The sequence below is a fragment of the Panthera onca genome, unplaced genomic scaffold (assembly GCF_046562875.1).
Source record: "Panthera onca isolate mPanOnc1 unplaced genomic scaffold, mPanOnc1 haplotype 2 h2.h2tg000214l_path, whole genome shotgun sequence".
Taxonomy (NCBI): domain Eukaryota; kingdom Metazoa; phylum Chordata; class Mammalia; order Carnivora; family Felidae; genus Panthera; species Panthera onca.
Window position 1 is genome coordinate 56,363 of NW_027675842.1, and position 22,229 is coordinate 78,591.

The window sequence follows — 22,229 nt, forward strand, 5'->3', positions numbered from 1 at the left end:
ATTTCGAAGTCTGCATGAGAATAGTAGGTTGGGCTTCGGCTGTGGCCAGGGGGCGGGTTTGAGGTGAGCTGCTGGGGCGGAGAAATGAGTACTTTGCTAAGAAAAGTTAGAGCACGAAAGTCTCTGCTAGAAACAACCTTCAACGGTTAGATAATTCTCGTAACGTTTACACCTTCGAACTTTGCTACCCACCAACCCCCCTTTTTTAACGCTGCAATTTTATGCTTCTGGTATGTTGAGAGTATTGAGCAGCGATGAGCACCGTGAGGCGGTACAGCAACAAAATATCCTCGCTGTGGAGGGAACCTCTAGCGAACTTTGCACGGAGAGTCCTACCTCCAATTACCGGTGCGAAACCAGAGGAAATGGTAGAGACCGCGGTCAGGACCGCGTCAAACGGCCCATGAACGCATTCATGGTGTGGTCTCGTGACCAAAGGCGCAAGGTGGCTCTAGAGAATCCCCAAACGCAAAACTCAGAGATCAGCAAGCAGCTGGGGTACCAGTGGAAAATGCTTACAGAAGCCGAAAAATGGCCGTTCTTCGAGGAGGCACAGAGACTACAGGCGCTGCACCGAGAGAAATACCCGGGCTATAAATACCGACCTCGTCGGAAGGCCACGCCAGAAAAAAGTGACAAATTGCTCCCCGCAGAGCCCTCGTCCACACTCTGTAGTCAGCTGCACGCGGGAGAGAGGTTGTACGCCTTCCCCTACAAGGACGGCTGTACGAAGGCTGCACACTCACGAATGAAGGACCAGTTATACTCCTCCTCGGAACCCATGAGCATAACCAACTCGCTGCTGGAACCGGGACCTCACAGGACCTCCACAACCCTCCGAAACAGTCCTGAAGACTTGGCTCTGCAGCTCTCCGCGGATGCTCCCCTTTACCGTAACTTAGAGCTGGGAGTTTCTGAGGCTTACTTTGCATGGTGATTTCCTTAGTGTCGCTACTCAAGCCTTATTCATCTTAACTGTACTATTATTTCCTCTGTCACTTAATTTCAAAATAAAGCGTGTACACATGCTTAACAGATAAAGAATTTACACGACGTTTTCAACTGATCCAGCCTGGGTTTACAGCTGCTTAACTTGGCAAGAGAGCACCTTAACACTACTGAAACTGCTTGATTTCCAAGACGGCCTGTGTGTCGTTTAACAGAACAACTGTCGTATCCAGTTTTCCGCCGATTGGGTACTAAACTAATAGCTGCAAGTAAATATATATTGATAACCTGATAATCGTCAGCATAGATAACAGAATCTTCATTCTGTATTTTAAATCCTGTGACTCAAAAATACACTAATGAGAAACACGGACAAAATTGTCTTATAGAAAAAAATGTACGTCCATGGAAAACTTCGTATCCTTTCAAGGAGTACGCAGTCTGTTCACTGCTCTCTCAGGTACTTTCCCCGGCTTTGTAAACCCCAGATAATTAACAACTGGATATGTAAATTACGTCTTCTTTGCTAGTTTTTATTACATCCCATCCCTCCTGTGGAAAAACCGGTTTGGCCGCCCTGGGCAATTCAATTCCTCTCCTCCGCACGCATCTGTGCGTTTTCGTGTCCAGTTGGAACCAGTGTTATCATCTCTCTGGTAAAATAAAACGTTTATTTAACTCGTGTTCGTTTTTATATCTCTATGGCACCCACACTTTGATTCTTTTTCTGAAACTTTTCTTCTAACAATGTACTTGTTTCCACCACTACCTAACTGACACATGTACACATATATGTACACACATTTATGTGTGTGTATATATGTGTGTGCGTATATATGTGTGTATATGTATATACATATATACACATGTGCACATGTGTATATATGTATATACATATACACACATATATATGTATACACACACCTAAGGTAGAGACACAATGGTGAGAATAAGAAGTATTCAGATTATTGGGGCAGTGGGATGGAAGGGGTAGACCCAATCGAGCTAATCTGGTGTAAGTGTCAGTGAAAACTTAAATGAAAGGCATTATAAATTTTACGTATAGACTATAATAGAAAACTGGCAGTTTGCAAAGAAAACCATCACTTTTTAAAATAAAAAAAAAAATTGATGGCCAAAATATGTATCATATAGCAAAGTCAATTTTCCAATACATATATTCCAAAACTTTAAAAAAAACAATGCTTCAAATAATAAAGCTCAGACCTAAAATAGTATGTATATGTTAGAGCTAAATGTCACATTTTTTAAAGAAAGTTCAAGACAAACAAAAGGAGTTAACTAGGTAGACTAATTTGTTGCAGAAACAACATTGCTTGATCCGAGCTTTATGCCGAATAAATGACAAATATATATTGCGTATCTTTGAAACAACTTCCTGAACTTCTTTGTATTTTTAAAACATTTATATACATGAAACATGTACACATGTCTCGCTCTCTCCTCTCTCTCTCTCTCTCTCTCTCTCTCTCTCTCTCTCTCTCTCTCCGTGTATATGTGTGCGTGTGTGTGTGTGTATGTGTGTATATACATGTGTATATACACACACACATATTGATATATATTTTACATATTCATATTTATATTAAAATGTTTTCTATTTAAAACCTCGCTTTCTACATGTTGTCCACACATAAACTCTGCCCTCACCTTCATCACTGATGGGGTTTTGGGGGTGATGGGGCTGGGGGGGGGGGGGGGGGGAGGGATTCAGAGCTGACAGCCAAGAAAGAATTCTTGAAGACCTTTGCAAAAAAGGTCATTTTGTTAAAGCAGGGGGACAGGACCCTTACGTAGAAAGAGCTGCACTGGGGTCCAGAAGGGTAACTGATTATATACCCTCAGGTTGGGAGGGGGTCAGGGACAACATAAGTGTCTAAGGAATTTTGGAAGCAAGGTTTCCAGGACCTTGAGGGGCTAGCTGCTCTTAGGAAAATCACCATTTATTACAGTTTAGTAAAACCTCACTCATGAGACCCTTCAGATGTTTATCAGGGGCCATAAGCTTGGAGTACGATTCCCTGCATGTATCTTGGGGGAACTGAGATGAAGGAAGTTTCCAAAGGAATTTTTATACGTTAAAGTAGATTTACTGGATCTGGGAGGGGAGGGGGTCAGGATAATGTTAAGCCAAGATACCCTTATGCCCCTAGCAAAGTGTCATCATAGAGGCAGCTGAACTCCTAGAGGGAGGTCACTCTGTCTGTTCTAAGGACTTGTCAATGAGCTGCAGGCAGTAAGGGAATTTAAATTTTTCATTTGCCTTAGTTTCCCACATCACCATGGCAAGCACTTAAACGCCTTTCCTTTCTTCTTGGGTAGCCAGGAGTGCCTGAGGAATATCACACATATTCCACCTGAGGGTGGGGGGTGGGGCACAGGTCACGGTTGAGGGGGTGGGGAATGCTGGCTTGTGCTTTGCCTCCAGCTTACCCCATGCTCCCTCATCAATTACCGTTGGGTTAATTTTCCTTTTCTTGAACTTCAATAAATGAAAATGCAAAATATCATGTCTGGATTCTTCTGCCTACCATAATTTCACTGGCATTCAGTGCATTTGTTTTAGAAATTGCTGTGATTATTTCATCCTACTTTTCATGGACACGTGAATAAACGTTTTCTAGCTTTAGTCATTAAAAATAGCACTGCTCTTTGTACATTCATTTACGTGTACATGGGAGAGTATTTACATGCATTTCCGAGGACTGTGTATCCCAGACAGGAGTTGCTGCATATATGTATTTTTAGCAGGTTTTTTTTTTTAAAGCAAATAGCCATACCAAGTATTCTTCTATTTTCTAATGGACATCTGCTATATTTTAAAATGGCAACATTTAAGAAATATTTATACAGACAAAAGGACCAAACTAGGGCATGCCCTCTAGATGTCATCTGGATTTGACCCCTTTCTCTGCCACCTGCTGGGCCTGACCTTAGACAATTTACTTTACGTGTCTGGCCTTCAATTTTCTTACCGTTAATGTAAGTAATGATATGATGATCATGATCACGATGCTGATGCTGATGATGGTAACAACAATAATGTAACAATAACAACAAAACCTACCTCACTGGAATGTGAAGAGTAAATGAGGTATACACAGATCCAGTGAGAGAATGTATACAAAGTACTTAGAACAGAAGTCTTCATTGGTAAAGGATTAACTATTAGTTATTATTAACATGAAAGTAATTGCTCCATGTAGAAATATTTTAGTGGAAGAGTCATGTTGATATCCATCATTGATGTATTTAAATAGATACTCATTCACTAACCCATCACTTTTAATAGTTAGAGTTTTCTCACTGATGTGAAATGTCACTTTATCATATACTCATTGTCCATGTGTACGTAGATCTGTTTCTGACCCTTAACTTAAATCAACAGAGGAGTCTAATATTTTAATTAATTAACATTTGATTTCATGTTGGGTTGCTTAAAAACAAAAACAGAAAGTCAGGTATGACCTTACGTGAGATACCACACACAGTTCTTAAATTTCTAGGTCGACATGTTAGAACAAATGCTTATAACTGAGTAACCACCATCCCAATCAGGGTATAGAATATCTCCATCATCCCTTGAACCCTAAAATTTCCCTGTACTGCTGTGTAGTCAATTTCCTCCACGAATGGCATAATTTCGATCATTGAGAGATTAGTCTTGCCTTAGTTTGAGCTTCAGGTAAAGAGAACCATAGAGTTCTCTTTAATTAATTAGTTAATTAGTTAGTTGGTTAGTTAGTTACTTACTTACTTACTTACTTACTTACTTAGTTAATTAAAGTTTGTATCAATCTACCACAGTTTGTGTGAACTTGCTGATGGATGTTTGGGTTGTTTTCAGTTTGAGGGTTTAATTAATACAGCTGCTTTGAACAGTTTAGTTCAAACGTCTGAGTGAACCTAAGTTTTCAGTTCCCTTGGGCAACTCGTTAGGGGTGAAATTTCTGGGTCATGGGATAGCTGTATGGCTAATGCTGTGAGAAACCTTCCCAAGATTTTCCCAGACCTGTTGTGCCATTTCACATTTGCACCAGCAATGAGATTTCCATACGTGCTCATGAAAATGCTCAGCAAAATTTGGAGTTATTTGGTCTCCTAATGTTTAACCATAAAATGAACGTGTGTAATGATTAATTAAAATAGCTGTCAACCTCTCCTTTATTTTCTGCCTGAGCAAGTGTCCCGTCATTACTCTTCCTCCTTGGAATTTGTAGGCTATATAGGGTTTTGTTTTGTTTTAAGTGTGTTGGTACTTTTTGAAATGTCTGTGCTGAATGAAATGACCAGAAAATTCTGCCAGTGTTTTCACTGGGAGCACAAAAAACTGGTAGATTAAATAACAGAGATCAGCAAAACAACAGGAATGTAGGGTGAAAACACAAAGAGTGGTTCTTGCCTGGTGTTTACATAAGGTGTTCTTCGTATTTGTCCAGTAACTGTTTGTGAGACTGCGGAAAAATAAAATTGCCTTTTCCTTTATTGAGAAAAAGGAAGGCCCCTCTTGCCCTCCTGTTCCTTAGAGCATTCCCTCTAGACTTGTAAATTCTTTCTCTGCTCTTCTGTTGAGATGTATGTAAATCTTTTTAAGAGCTAAATAAGCCCTCTTAGCAGTGTGGCAATCTTGATGGCCTTGGAGTGGACTCTCTTAATGGCCTTGGAGCCTTCTCTGAAGTGTGAAATGTAAACATTGGCAAAGAGAGTGCCTTTAGATAGGAGTTCAGCCCAGGCACCTGGCTCTAGGCTGTAACCACTCACTCACTTGTCATAGAGATAGGAGAAAACTCCTTTAGAAAAAGATAATTAGTTAACTCCAGTTTATAACTAATATGTCGCAGGATTAAGTCCTTTAAAATGTTAAGCACTGGTTCAGTTCAAAAGCCAAAACTGGACATGCAAACCCCACTTCCAGAGTTTAGGGATCTTCTTTGTCAAAATACAAGGCAGAATAAGAATAAGAATGTTTAGTATTCATGTTACACCAGGGTATTAGGACTACCATAAATATCCTTAGTGTTAACTAAAATTCGTTGGACTAAGTAAGGTTTCTTTCCTTCTTTATGACAAAATAAAGCTCCCTTTCACTGAAACAAAGAAACATACATGTAACCATTAAAACAAACAAACAAACAAACAAACAAACAAACAAATCTCTTTGCAATCTATAGCTTTGGGGATGTACTTATTTTAACAAGAAAGGCATTTATTCTCATTCCACATTGAAATTCTCTTTCCTGGCGAAGATTCAGGAATTTTCCAACATTGTTAAACATTTGAGAATTAATAAAATTATCCACCGCCCCCTCTTGGATCGATACATTGAAAAAAGAACCATTAAATATGTTCTTAGTGGAGCCTAGAGGTGGACAACCACATGAAACTAGGATCATATCTATAAGATCCTTCCTCCCTCCCCGAATTTGAGGGACCTTAGGATTTACTTAACCCTTTCAATATTTGCATTTATTTTCAACATCCTCACTCTCTTGTCAGACAAGAAATAATCTGGGGGACTCAGAGAGAAAATCATAAACTCTGAGGCAACCCCCGATTATTAACAAAGGCTGTGTTTCTCACCCCTGCTTTTATTGCCAAGTTGTAGAGAAGACTTTTAAAAGACAGGGAATCCATCCCCTTACTGTCCACCCCCAACCCCCTCCCCCTGTGCCCTGCCAGTGTTATTTCAATTAGCTTTTCTGTATGTAAAGTCACCAACATATTTCCAAACATGAAAGTAATTTTGTAAGGTTCTGGTTTTTATAAAAATGCAATTCCCCACTTGGAAAACTATTTCTTTAAGTGGGCAAATAGTGCCAATCCGCTGCATGTAATGCTTAACCTTCTCTGCCATACTCTCTGTGCAGTCACTAACTCTTGAGAAGACCATGTGCCTATGTTTGTTTCTCAAGGTACCCTGGCAACACCTCTGTGCAAGGCAATAATGAGTTTCAGTCCCTTTGCTGGCTCCTATGACGCCTTTCAGCAGCTCAAATGAAGTGACTATGGAGCATAGTCTCTTTTTGCCTCACAAAGAAACAATAAGGGGAATATAGAAGGCTTGTTGATTAAGTAGGCATTCACTAAGGTAGGGGGCTGTGGGTAAGAACATTACAGATGGTGTGTTGTACTGCTCATTGTTAATTACCTGAGGAAAAAGAACATTTGAATTCAAACAGAGCAAACTGGAGATTTCTCCTCAGGCAAACTCAACGGCTGAATAGCAATTTCTCCAGAGCAAAATGAGACAAATAGGGCTTACTGACACAGTTTCATCCACGGTGTAACTAAGATTTTGTGATCCTTTATGGACCACTCTTCCTCTTTAATACTTCAGGGCATGGTTGATTTTTTAGAATTTAAATCCAAGCCTTCTGTATAAATCAATCCAATTTTAATTTTTTTAAGTCACGGTAAATGAATAATGAATGATTGATTCATAGAACAAAGTGTCTTACTCCTAAATGTATCTCAGCACTTGAAAATTTGATGAAAGGAGGTAAGTAATGTTTTCTGTAAGCTTGTATTAAGTGTAGAGGAATATATTCAACTTCTATTACTCATAAGTGATTTTGTATTTTTTTTAAATTTTAATATAATTTAATTTTTTACAATTTTATTTTAATACAGAATTGATTACTTTTTACAAATGCGGAGGTTATAGTACTTTCCATTTAGAACGCCTTTTCAGGAGCTTCATGGTCAGATACTATCTTATTTGAAAAGTATTACATTGACTAAAAGTCAACAGTTGAGAATATTTTAAATAAAAAACAACAAACACAAAAACAAAAACAAAAACAAAAACAAAAACAAAAAAAACCTTTATTTGTTTATTGGGGCACCTGGGTGGCTCAGTCAATCAAGCGTCCAGCTTCAGCTGAGGTCATGATCTCGTGGTTCAGGAGTGCAAGCCCTGCATCGGGCCCCTCACTGACAGCATGGAGCCTGCACTCATAATATATTTTGAGAGAGAGAGAGAGCGCAAACATGGGACAGGCAGAGAGACAGGTGGGGAGAGAAAGAATCCCAAGCAGGCTCCACACTGTCAACACAGAGCCTGACAATGGGGCTTGATCTCATGAACCATGAGCTCATGACCTGAGCCAAAATCAAGAGTCAGACTCTTAACCAGCTGAGTCACCCAGGCACCCCTTCCATTAACAATACTATGGATTGTTTAAATGTTAGAACCATAGTCCTAGATGAGTGAAACGCTGAACCATAAAGAGAATTTTCACATTCCATCTAACTTAAAATCTTTTAAATGTGAATTTGACTTTAGAAAATTTGAAGAGAATCCTTTAAAATGGTATTTTCTGGAGAAACCATTAGGAAGAGGGCCCATTACCATAGTGACAAGATTACACTACACATGCTGTTCTGCAATTTGCTCCATTTCAATTTTAGTATAGCTACATGCACAGAACGCATACCTACACACACACACACACACACACACACACACACACACACACACATACATACACATATATGCATACATTCATACACACCATCTTTTTATAACTGCCCACAGACTTAATTTGGCTTTGTTGATTTATATTTCATTGCATTACTTTTAGGCTTTGGCATATGAAATAATTTCAAACTTTATTTGTTATGAAATTAGTACCAGAAAAGGTGTGCCCTTGTTACCAACGTCAAATTTGTCTGTGTACCAGATGTACACTAAGCCAATGTCTGTGACACCAGGTTTGAGGCAAAGAAAGCTCTATTATCAGAAGGGCAGCCCAACAAGAAGGGAGGCGATTGTTCCCAAAGCTGCCTTGCCCTCTTGAGCCTAGGGCCTTGCCCTCTTGAGCCTAGGGACAGCTTACATATGCTTAGGGAAGGTGGTGAATACATGAGATTAGAGGGAGGGAGACTCTTGAAACCTTGAGTGAGGTGGGGCCTTGAAACAATCTGGAAGTATGCATTCTTCTGGACCCTGAGGCCCCTCTTGGGACAATCCGGAGCATCAGGAACTTCGAGACAAATGTTAGCAGCTGGCTCCCATCAGGTTTCTATAATCAGTGGGGAAACAGGGTGCAGGGGTGGAAAAAGAAAAGTTCACAATTGATCGTGCATGAGGTTAGAGTGTACATAGAGCATAATTAAGTAGGGAACAAAACCGAAGGAGGAGCTAAGTTAAGAATGCAACTAATACAACTACAGTTCTGCTTGTGCTTTCTAACGAGGCCAGGAACCAAGTGTCCAGCCTCACCCTTACCTAGTTTCAAAAATTGCATGCATCTTGATGTAGTTGCTTTCATGCTTTCCTCCACATGGATGTACATTTTATGAAATTCCCCTGGAAACCTTTCTTAATAAGTAGCGTTTATCATGTGTTTTTGCCTCTCAATATTCTAGTATGCATTTCCCAAAAGACAGTCTGTTACATAACTACAATTCAGTGATTAAATTCAGAAAAGTTAACACTGATCTGACACTAATTCATATTCAAGTATCTCTAGCAGTCCAAATGATATGCTCTAAATCATTTTTTTCCCCCTTTCTAAGATGCCATCCAGGAATACACATGGCATGCAGTTGCTGTGCCCAAAAGATGCTCAGGAATTGTCCATCAGTTATTTGGTAGAAAGTTAGTTGGTAGAAAGTCACCATGTTTGGGTTTGTGTGATGTTTCTTCACAATTAGATGGAGTTATGAATTCTTGGCACCACTATCACTGAAGTGAGGTATCCTCTGAGGTGTCTCATTTCTCATGAGCAAATGTCCATCATTTGGCCACGGGGGTGCCCACTGGGTGTTCCACATTACAGACGGTGTTTTTCTGTTGTAATTAATAAGCAATTGTGGGGAGATGATCTGTGTCCACTTTCACCCATGATTCTGCTTGCTTTGGTGATTCTTGTGTATCTTTTCTTTCTTACACACAAGGTAGCATGCTATGGAGACTCTTGTACTATTTTTTGCTTTGTAGTATAGCCTGGAAATAACTCCTAATCAATTCAGAGACAGATTCCTCGTTCCATTTTATCACTGCGTAGACTCCATGGCCTGTACATATAATGCTGTATTGAACGACAGTTGGCAGTTTGGGAGGTAAATCTCGGGGTAAATTTGCAGAAACAGAATTGTTGGGTCAAAGGGTCAATGCTTACATACTCGTGTTAAGCACTGTGAAATTCCATTCCATTTTGCACTTCCACCAGGAGTGTTGGAGAGCGCTTGTTTCCCCACAGCCTTGGAAAATGACTATGTTCTCAGACCTTTCAAATTCTGCCAGTCTGACAAATCAGAAATCATGTCACAGTGTGTTTTACTTTGCATTTCGTTTATTTTGAACAAAGATGAGGGCCATTTTTCTCTATTGTAAGTAAACGTAGATGTCATGCATGTACGTATGTGTATTATAGCATAATCATTTCTTTTTATTGGGGTACAGTTGACCCTTAACATTCATTTCAAGTGCAGAACACAATGACTTGATATTTGTCTACACTAGGAAATGATCACCACAGGAAGTCTAATTACTATCTGTCACCACACAAAATTATAAAAAACCGTGTTTTCCCTTGTGATGAGAAGTTTTAAGACTTACTGTCTTGGCAAATTTCAAACATACCGTGCAATACTTCCCAAGGCATCAGTTGATGCCTGAAACTCTGGATAGTGCCAACTGCCATCTATAGTGTAGTTTTCCTGTATATACATACCAATCACAATGTTGAATTTTTTAAATTAGACATAGTGAAAGATTAACAACAACAACAATAAAGTAGAGCAAATATAAGAATATACCAAAATAAAAACTATGTGCATTTGGCCTCTGCCTCACAAAATATCTTATTGCACTGTACTCACCCTCCTTGAAATGATATGAGATGATAAAATGCCCACATGATGAGATGAAGTTAGGTGTATGACATAGGCGTTGTGATGTGTCTCTAAGCTGCTACGGAGCTTAAAAGATATCAGAAGGAGGACCTTCTGTTTCTAGACCATGACTGACCACAGGTGACTGAATCTGTGGAAAATGAAATATCAAATAAGGGAGGACTATGGTAGTCACCATGCTGTACGTTATAGTTTGTGACTTCACCTATTTTATAACTGGAAAGTTTTACCACTTGACCCCTTCCATCCATCTTGTCTACCCCTATCTTCTCCCCCATGGCAACCACCATTCTGTTCTCTGTATCTGCAAGTTTTATTTTGTTAGTTACTAATTTAAAAAAAAAATTAGATTCTAAATATACGGGAGATCATATGGTATTTGTCTTTTCCTATGTAACTTATTTCACTTAGTATAACGCTCTCAAAGTCCACCCATATTGTCACAAATGACAAGATTTCATTACTTGTTATAGCCAAGTACTAAATATTGCATTGTGTGTGTATATTATATATATGCACACGTACATATTTATTCTACATATACATATACATCCTATTTTCTTTATTCCTTTACTCATGGATAGATACTTTGGTGGTTACCATATCTTAGTTATTGTAAACTATGCCATTATGAACCTACAGATGCTCCTATCTTTTTGAATTAGTGGGCTTTTAAAATTCAGATAAGTGCTCAGAAGCATAATTGCTGGATCATATGCTGGTTTTATTTATTTGTATTTATTTATTTATTAGTTTATTTACTTATTATTGTTATTATTTATTTATTTATTTATTTATTTATTTATATTTTTATAGTTTGTTTATTTTCAGAGAGAGACGGACGTGCACAAGTGGGGGAGGGGCAGAGAGAGGAGAGAGAGAATCCCAAGTAGGTTCCTATCTGTCTGCATAGAGCCCAACATGGGGCTCAAATCCAAAAACCATGAGATTATGACCTGAGCTGAGAGCAAGAGTTGGACACTTAATTGACTGAGCCACTCAGGGGCCCCTCTGGTTTTATTTTTAGTTTACTGAGGAACCTCCATACTGTTTGCCACAGTAGTTGCATCCATTTACATTCCCACTCATGAAGTTTCCATTTTTTCCACATCTGTACCAAAACTCTCTATTTCATGTCTTTTTGATGGTAGTCCTTCTAACCAGTATGAAGTGACATCTCCCTGGACCTAGATTTGCATTTCTCTATAATTACTAATGCTGTTTTCATGTGTCTGTTGTTCATCAGTATGTCTTCTTTAGAAAAGTGTCTGTTCAGGTCCTCCACTGTTAAACTGGATTAGTTAATTTCGTGCTATTGAGTTGTAGGAGTTTTATATGTGTTTGGATATTAGCCTTATATCAGATACATGACTTGAAAACATTTTCCCCCTTTCGGTAGGTTGCCTTTTCATTTCGTTAACACTTTCCGTTGCTCTGCAGAACTTTTTGGTTTGATGTAGTTTCCTCAAATGACAGCTTTTGTTTTCATTCCTTTTGGGATCAGAGCAAAAGACTTACATCAAGATTAATGTTAAGAAGCTTCCTGCTCATGAAGAAAACTCCAGATATTTTTATGTCTGAAGGTCTCAGGTCTTATATTCAGGTCCTTAATCCACTTTGAGTTAATTTTTGTGAATGGTGTAGGATAGTAGTCTGATTTCATTCTTTTGCAAGTGGTTGTCCAGTTTTGCCTACCCCATTTATTAAAGACACCGCTCTTTCTGTGTATATATCCTTGCTTCATTATTGTCAGTTAATTGACAATATATGCTTGGAGTTATTTTTGGGGCTCTCAGCTCAGGTCATAATCTCATGGTTTTTGGATTTGAGCCCCATGTTGGGCTCTATGCAGACAGATAGGAACCTACTTGGGATTCTCTCTCTCCTCTCTCTGCCCCTCCCCCACTTGTGCACGTCCGTCTCTCTCTGAAAATAAACAAACTATAAAAATATAAATAAATAAATAAATAATAACAATAATAAGTAAATAAACTAATAAATAAATAAATACAAATAAATAAAACCAGCATATGATCCAGCAATTATGCTTCATTATTGTCAGTTAATTGACAATATATGCTTGGAGTTATTTTTGGGGCACTCTATTGGGTTCTCCTGAATTATCTGTCTGGTTTTTTGTCAATATCATACCATTTTGATTACTGTAGGTTTGTGATATAGTTTGAAATCAGGGAGCATGATGACTCCATCTTGGTCTTCCGTCTAGGATTCCTTTAATTATCTGGGGTCTTTTGTGATTCCATACAAATTTTTAGGATTTTTAAAATACTACTTTTGTGAAAAAAGCTTTTGGGATTTTGGTGGAATTGCATTAAATTCACAGATTTGCGGGGCGCCTGGGTGGCGCAGTCGGTTAAGCGTCCGACTTCAGCCAGGTCACGATCTCACGGTCCGTGAGTTCGAGCCCCGCGTCAGGCTCTGAGCCCCGCGTCAGGCGCTGGGCTGATGGCTCGGAGCCTGGAGCCTGTTTCCGATTCTGTGTCTCCCTCTCTCTCTCTGCCCCTCCCCCGTTCATGCTCTGTCTCTCTCTGTCCCAAAAATAAATAAAAAACGTTGGAAAAAAAAAAAAATTCACAGATTTGCTTTGGGTAAGATGGACATTTTAATAATATTAGTTCTTCTAATCCATGAGCATAAAATATCTTTCCATTTATTTGTGTCTTTTTCAGTTTCTTTCACCAGGGTCTCACAGATTTCATTACACCGGTGTTTCACAAATTTGGTCCAATTTATTCCTAGGCACTTTATGACTTTTGATGTAATTGTATGTCAAAGAATTGTTTTCATTTGTCCTTCTGATAGTTAATTGTTAGTGTATCGAACACACAGCAGATATTTATTTGTGTGTTCATTTTTCACCCTTCTGTCTTACTGAATGTGTTTAAGACATTCCAGTAGTGTTTTGGTGGGCTCTTCAATGTTTTCTACAGAGTATTTTCAAATGCAGAGAACTCTAATCTTCCCGTTCCAATATTCATGCTCTTGTGTTTTGTTTTGTTTTGTTTTTGTTTTCTTCTTGCCTAATTGTTCTGCCTAGAACTTCCACTACTATGTTGAATACCAAATGTGAGAGGAAACATTCCTGGCCTGCTTTCAGCTTTTCACCACTGAGTATGATGTTAGCTGTGGGTTTATCATATACAGCTTTATTTTGTGGAGTTAACTCTCTGAATTTTTATTAAAAATGGATGTTTGAATTTGTCGAATGCTTTCTCTGCACCTATTGAGATGATGATATGATTTTTGTCTTTCATTCGGTTAACGTGGTGTCATGTTGATTGACCGGCAGATATTGAAACATCCTTGCAACACTGGAATAAATCTTACTTCATGGTAATTTATGGTACATTTAATGTATTATGGGTTCAGTTTGATGACATGTTGTTGACGATAACATTGTGCAGCTATCCCTCTCAGGCATATTGGCCTAAAATATGTGTGTGTGTGTGTGTGTGTGTGTGTGTGTGTGTGTGTGTGTATTTCTCTTTCTGTGAAATGTTACAGGATTTTGATTGGAATTTATTTAAATATGTAGTTGCATTTGGGTAACAAGGACATTTTCATGATATTAATTAAGTTAAACAGATGATTTAACTTTTTTCTTTCTCACGTCGATCCCTTTAATTTCTTTTTCTAGACCGATTGCTATGGCCAGGACTTCCCACTATGCTGTTGAAAAACTAATGGCAAGACTTGACATACATACATACATACATACACACATACACACATATACATACATATATGTGTGTGTGCATATTAATATATTTAATTTATATATATATATACATACATACACACACATACATATATATAAGTGTGTGTGTGTGTGTGTGTGTGTGTGTGTGTGTGTGTGTGTGTATATACATACATACATACATACATACATTTTGATCACGTCATTATTGGTCATGATGTTATCTGTGAGCTTGACATATATAGCCCTTATTAGGCTGAAAATTTTTTTAGTGTTTAGTATTTTTATCATGAAAGAAATGTCATAATTTGTCAAATACTTTTCCTGCATCTATTGACATAATCGTATTATTGTATTCTTTTATTGTATTAATATGGAGTAACACGCTTATTAATTTGTGTGCGTTGAATAATCCTTGCATCCCAAGGAAAATTCCCACTTGACCATGCAAGGAAACATAAGGGGAAGCCCCTTGGCTCTGGCACTCCTCACCTTACACCTTCCGCTACTTCAATAAATGCTGTGTTTGCATACACTCGAGTGTTGCCCCAATACCCAGAACCAACCAGTTGGGGAATCCAAAACCTAAAAATATAGTGCCACCTTCGGGAATACACAGGAAAGGTTTATAATGGCCAGATTTGACCTGTTAAGTGCTCTAAACAAATATTTAACCTAGAATAGCGCTTAGAACTTTAAGTGTGAAAGAGGCACGTATTCTCAAAGTCTATGAAAAGTCAAAGTAATATGGTATTATAAAAAGAAAACAATAATCACCCATCAACAGAGCTCACTCAAAGACACGGAATATTGGAATCTAACTGGTAAAGAATTCCAAGTAACTGTGGGGTGCCTGGGTGGCTCAGTCAGTTAAGCGTCAGACTCTTGATTTGGGGTCAGGTCATGATCTCACGGTTCATGAGTTTGAGCCAACAACAACGACGACAACAACAACGGCAACAACAATAGAATTCCAAAGAGTTGTTGTAAAGAAATTCAATAAGCCTACCAAAGAGCTCAGAAAGGTAAATCACTGAACTCAGGAATAAAATTAATGGATAGAAAGAAGTTTAAATTATGAAAAAAGAAAAAAAAAAGAATCATGCAGAAATTCTGAAACTGGGGAATTTAATGATGAGGTGAAGCAGTGCATTAGAGGGCAGAGGTCACAGAGCAACTCAGAAGAAAGAAAGATTTAAGTTAACTGTCTTGGAGGATTGGAGGATACGAATTTAGAAATAGTTCAGTTAGCAAAAGAGAGGGAACGAATTTTTTTTGTTTTTAATATTGAAGAAAAGCTAAGAGAGCTCTCAGATTTGGTCAGAGAGGGAGCTATAAGAATAATGGGAACACTAAGGAGAAGAGATAGAGAAAGAGGCAGAAATTTTACTTAAAGAAATAATAGCCGGGAACTCCTAAACCTGCTAAAGGAATTAGACATGCAAGTCCATGAAATTAATATAGTGCCATATAACCCAACAGACAGAAAAAACTCCAGGATACGTAATGAAATTGTCAAAAACCAATATAAAGGCAGAATCATAAAGTCAGACGGTGGAGAAAGAAAGGAACCTACATAGAACCCCCTTAAACTATCAGCAAATTTCTCAGCAGAAACTCAATAGGCCAGGAAAAAAATGGAATGAAATATTCAAAATGTTGAAGGATAACACTTAGCAGCCAAGAATAGTACCCTGGCATTTGGCAATGGTACCCTGCATAGGAGAAGGTGAAATACAGGCTTCCAAGACAAACAAAGCTGAAGGAAGTCACCACTACTAGACATGTGTTGGAAGACATGATTAAAAAAAAAAGTTATTCAAACAGAAATAAAAGAACACTAAATAACAAGTCAAAAGTATATGAAAGTACACCCTGGCAAAGGTAAAAAATAGACACTCAGAATCAGAAACTAACTCGATATTAGAATGGCATGGTTAATCACTTAATTACACTTTAAAGGTTAAAGGAACGAGCATCGAAAATGACTATATCTGCTAAAATTTCCTAACAAATTTCACTGCACACAAAAGTAAATTTTGGTAGCTAAAATATGTAAGGGGAAGAGTCAAAGGGAGGGACTCTTATAAGTAAACAAGCAGAACTTTCTTTTGCATAAAATAGATATTTTATCTATGAGATGTTTTATATGAGCCAGTTGGTAACCACAAAGCAAAAATCTAGAATAGAGTCGCAAAGCATTAAAAGGGCCGGTGGGGTGAGGGAGGGAGGATATGAGCAAATTAACCAGGAAAAGCCACCACCAATTTACAAAGGTAGACAGGGAAAGGGAATCAATGGAGATACAAAGTAAGCAACAGACAAACAATAAGATGGGATAGTAAAGTCCTTACCTACCCATAATTACTCTAAGTGTCAATGGATTGAATTTACAGGTCAAAAGGCACAGACCGGCTGAATGGATAAAAAACAAAGACTCAAATCTATGCTGTATATAGTGGAAATCAAGAGAAAAAGCAAATAGTCATACTTTATCAGATAATGTAGACATCAAGCCAGCAACAAGAGGGAAGGAAGGTAATTACGTACTGATAAAAAAAGTCAACACAATAGGTAGATATAACAATCATAAATATACACACACTCAACACCAAAGTCTCTAAATATATGAAGCAAATACTACCAATAACAATGGAGACTTTAGTATCCCACTTTCAGTAATGGATAGCTCACCAAAAGAAAAAAATCAAGGAAACACCACACTTGAACCATTAGAACAAAGGGACTTAACAGGCATATATGGACCATTCCCTCCTAAAACAGCGACAGAATACATATTCTCCTCAAGTGCATACAGAACATTCTCCAGGATAGATCATATGTTAGGACACAAAACAAATTGAATCAAAATGAGACGAAAGAAAGAAAAGGAATGAAGGGAGGGAGGGAGGGAGGGGGAGGGAAGGCAGGAAGGCAGGCAGGAAGGAAGGCAGGCAGGAAGTATGGGAGAAAGAAGGGAAGGGAAGGGAAGGGAAGGGGAGGGGAGGGGAGGGGAGGGGAGGGGAGGGGAGGGGAGGGGAAAGGGAAAAGAACCTGATGATAATGGTATGAAACTAGAAATCAACAGTGAGAGGAAATTTAGAAAATGTACGAGTATGAGGAAAGAAACAACACACAACTGAATAAAGAACATATCCAAAGGAAAATTTTTTAAATTACCTCTAAAAAAGTAAAAATGGAAATGCAACACCTTAAAAGTTATGGAGGCAGCAGAAGGGGTCCTGAGAGAAAATTTTATACTGGCAAATGCATATACACTGAGGAATTAAGAAGATGTCAAATAAACAACCTCATTTTATGCTCAGGGCACTAGAAAAAAAAGAGCAAATTAAGCCCAAATTAGCAGAATATAGGGAATAATAAGATCCGACTGGAAATACATAATAGAGATGACAAAATTGGTACAAAGTATGAAGGAAGCTAATAGATGGTTCTTCGAAAATGTAAAATTGATAAATGCTTACCTAAACAGTGAAAAAAGGAGAAGATTCAAATAAATAAAATTGGTAACAAAAGAGAATATTTTACAATGGATACTACAGAAACGGTATCATGAGACTACTATGAATAGTTATATGCCAACTAATTAGGTAACCAGAAGAAATGAATAAATTTTTAGGAACAAAAATATACTAATTCTGAGACAGGAAGGAAAAAGAACAATCATAAGTAAGGAATTGAATCAGTAATCAAAAAGTTCCCAACACAGAAAGGTCCAGGAACGAATGACCTTTTTGGTGAATTTAAAGCAAAATTGGGGCACCTGGGTGGCTCAGTCGGTTAAGCGTCCGACTTCGGCTCCGGTCATGATCTCGTGGTCCGTGAGTTTGAGCCCCGCGTGGGGCTCTGTGCTGACGGCTCAGAGCCTGGAGCCTGTTTCGGATTCTGTGTCTCCCTCTCTCTCTGACCCTCCCCCGTTCATGCTCTGTCTCTCTCTGTCTCACAAATAAATAAACGTTAAAAAAAATTAAAGAAAAATTAACACCAGCCCTTCTGTACTCTTCCAAAAAAAATTGAGGTGGAGGAAACACTTTGAGTCTCACTCTATGAAGCCAGAATAACCTGGTAACAAATGCAGGGGTGGACACCATGAGGAGAAAAAAAAACCAAAAAACAAAAAACGAGCAAAGAAAAAAATTCTTGAGCACTATCATATGTCCCCATATATATAAATTATCAACAAAATGTCAGCAAATGAATCAACAACATATTAAAAGGATTATACACCATGACCAAATGTGATTTATCCCTGGGATTCAACATACCCAAGCCAATAAATACAATACACCATATTAACAAAACTAAAGATAAAAACCACATGGTTATCTCAATAGATGCAGAAAAGGCATTCGACAAAACACAATACGCATTTGTGGTAAAAACCTCAAGGAGTGTAGGTATAAAAGGAACATAACTCAACATAATACAGTTCATATGTGACAATCTTACAGGTAACATCTACTTAATGGAGAAAAATAGAGCGCTTTTCCTCTAAGATCAGGAACAAGAGAAGGTTGCCCACACTCACTACTCATTAAATAGAATACTGGAAGTCCAGTACTAGAGCAATTAGTCAGGACAAAGAAATAAAAGACATGCAATTCAGAAAGGAAGAAGTAAAATGGCCACTATTTGCAGATGACATAATTTTGTGTATAGAAAATTCCAAAGACTCAGGCAAAACACTGTTGGAACTAATAAAACATTTCAGTACATTTCAAAATGCAAAGTCAACAAACAGAGCCCAGTTGTATTTCTATACACTAATGAGAAAGCATCTGCAAGAGACATAAAGAAAACTATTGCATTCTCAAAACTAATGCCATTCCTAGGAATAAGTCTCACCAAAGAAGTGAAAGATCTGTGAAAGAAAAACTACAAAACTCTGTTGAGAGAAATCAAAGACAAAAGAATGGAAAGACATCCCATGTTCATTAATTAGGAAAATTAATGTCGTTAAAATGTCCATACTAAAATAGGTAGGCAGATGACATAATCCCCACGAAAATGCCAATGACGTTTGTCAACAATAGAAAAAGTAATCCCCAAACGTGTATGGACCACAAAAGACCCCAAATACCCAAAGCAATCCTAAGGAAAAAGAACTTTTGAAACCAGAGATTTCACGTATTGTGATTTCAAACTATCGTATCAAACTCTGGCAGTCAAGAAGTATGATGCAGGCATAAAAATAGACACACAGAGCAGTGGTTCAGAAGAGAGACCCTGGGGTCAAGATTCAACAAGGACACCCAATGCTAAAATGATCATCTCTTCAACAGACAATGTTGAGGAATCTTGATAAACACATTAAGTGCGTGTGTATGTGTGTGTGTGTGTGTGTGTGTGTGTGTGTGTGTGTGTAGGTGTGTGCACGTGTGTGTGTGTACATACATACACACACTTAATGTGTTTATGTATGTGTGTCTATATATAGACAGACACACTAAGTGTATTTATATATATACATATATATGTATGTACACACATATACACACACACACACATCTACGATGTGGTAAATATATAGTGTGTATATATACATGTATATGTATATGTGTGTATATATAATATATTTACATATATAGCTGAATATTATTCATCCATGAGAAGGAAGGACATCCTGCCATTTGCAACTACAAGGAAGGACCTTGAGCCATTATGATGAGTGAGATAAATCTGACCTACAAACGCGTGTATATTATTTAGATGGGAAATCCAAAAACCATGCAGGAGAGAGACAGAGAGAGAGAGAGAGAGAGAGAGAGAGAGAGAGAGAAAGTGACAAACTGTGGTTACCAGAGGGTTGGAGAATGGGAGAATAGGGCAGATGTTGTTGTTATTTACTGCTCATTACAAACTTATCATGGACGGTAAATAAGGTGTACAGATTTGGTGCACAGTATATGAACATAAACAATATAGTATTACAGCATCAGCTTGCTAATATTAGAACCACCACCAGAGAAAGACAATTTTGTGACACGATAGAGGTTCTAACTATTGTTACACAGGAAATCTTATTACTATATGTAAATGCATCAAATTAACACTTTAAATGTACCCAAGGTTATATGTCAAGTACTTTTCAATTTTAAAAAAGAACAGATGATCAACAAGTCGATGACAAGATGCTCAAGATCATTAACCATCCAAGAAATACAAGTCAACCCCACAAAGGGATGTCACCCCACACATGTTAGGATAGTGTTAATCAACTATCTAATTGATTGTTGATCAACAATTGATTGTTCTAATCAATTGATCTAATTGATTGTTGATCAACAATCAACTAAATAAGACATGGTGTGCACTTGGTCCCCAACTTATGATAGTTTGACTCATGATTTTTTGGCCTTATGATGATGTGAAGGTGATACTGTTCACTTGAAACCATACCTGAAATTGTGAAGTTTGGTCTTTTCCTGGGCCAGTAATATGCATACAATACTCTGGTGATTCTGGGCAACAGCAGTGAGCCACAGCTCCCAGTCAAGCCTGAGATGCTGAGGGTCAATGAATGATATATCAGTAACCATTCTTTACCCATGTATCCATTCTGTTTTTCACATCCAGTAGAGTATTCAAGAAGTTATAGGGACAGCCAAACAGCACTTTACCATAAAATAGGCTTTGCAGTATTTTATTTTGCCTGAGTATAGGAATGTTTCGGTGTTCCGAACACATTTAAAGTATGCTAGGCTAAGCTGTGATGTTCTGTAGTAGGTGCGTTAAATACATTTTTAACTTACCATATTGTCACCTTATGATAAGTTTATCAGGACATAACCCCATCATAAGTTGAAGAGGACTTGTATATGCACAATGATAACATTATTAAACCATGAGATAGAAAGACATTTTGCCATTTGCAATGTAATGAATAAGCCTGGAGGACACTATGTTAAGTGAAATAAGTCATACTGAAAAGACAAATAGTATACGAAATCACCACATTGTTGAATCTAAAACAAAAACAAGCAAACAAACAAAACCTCAAACTCAGAGAGATTAGAAGACTAGTTACCAGCATCCAAGTAGTGGGGAAGATAGAGGATTGCTTGTGAAAAGATACAAGCCTTCAGTTACAATTTTAGTAAGTTCTGGGAATCTGATGTACAGCACAGTAACTGCAGTTAATAAAAGTTTATTTTCTACTTAAAACTTGCTGAGAGAGTAGACATAAAGTATTCTCACCACACACACACACACACACACACACACACACACACACACACAAAAGGTAATTATGCGGGGTGATAGATACATTGATTATCCTTGCTGTGGCTATTTCACGAAATATACATAAATGAAATCATCACATTGTACATTTTAAATACATTTCAGTGTAATTTGTGATCTACATCTCAGTAAACCTGGGAGAAAAAGATATTAAGCAGCAACCTATTTGATCTACCGGTCGAATTCCAATTGATGGATGATGCTCAAGTCCTCTATCTCCTATCTAACCTGGAGAATGCTCTGTGCGCAGTTGTGAATGTGTGTATCTACAGATGGTGTTTTGTTTTGTTTTCACTTAGAAACTAATTTGTTTGGATTTTCATGCCCAACCCCTCTCTCTCCTGGTTACTATTTGCATGAAATGCCTTTTCCCCCCCGTCCTTCCTCGCAATCTATGTGTGTCCTTAGATCTAGAGGT

General features: G+C 37.9%; 1 protein-coding gene across 1 annotated transcript; it reads left to right on the forward strand.

Moving 5' to 3' along the window:
- Positions 1-217: 217 nt before the first annotated feature.
- On the forward strand, positions 218-937 carry LOC145715226 (sex-determining region Y protein). Its single transcript, XM_081794919.1, has one exon. The coding sequence runs from the start codon at positions 233-235 to the stop codon at positions 935-937; it is 705 nt and encodes a 234-aa protein (XP_081651045.1). The 5' UTR covers positions 218-232.
- Positions 938-22,229: the final 21,292 nt, after the last annotated feature.

Coding starts and splice junctions, on each gene's coding strand:
- LOC145715226 (XM_081794919.1), top strand. CDS start 233: ATGTTGAGAGTATTGAGCAGCGATGAGCACCGTGAGGCGGTACAGCAA.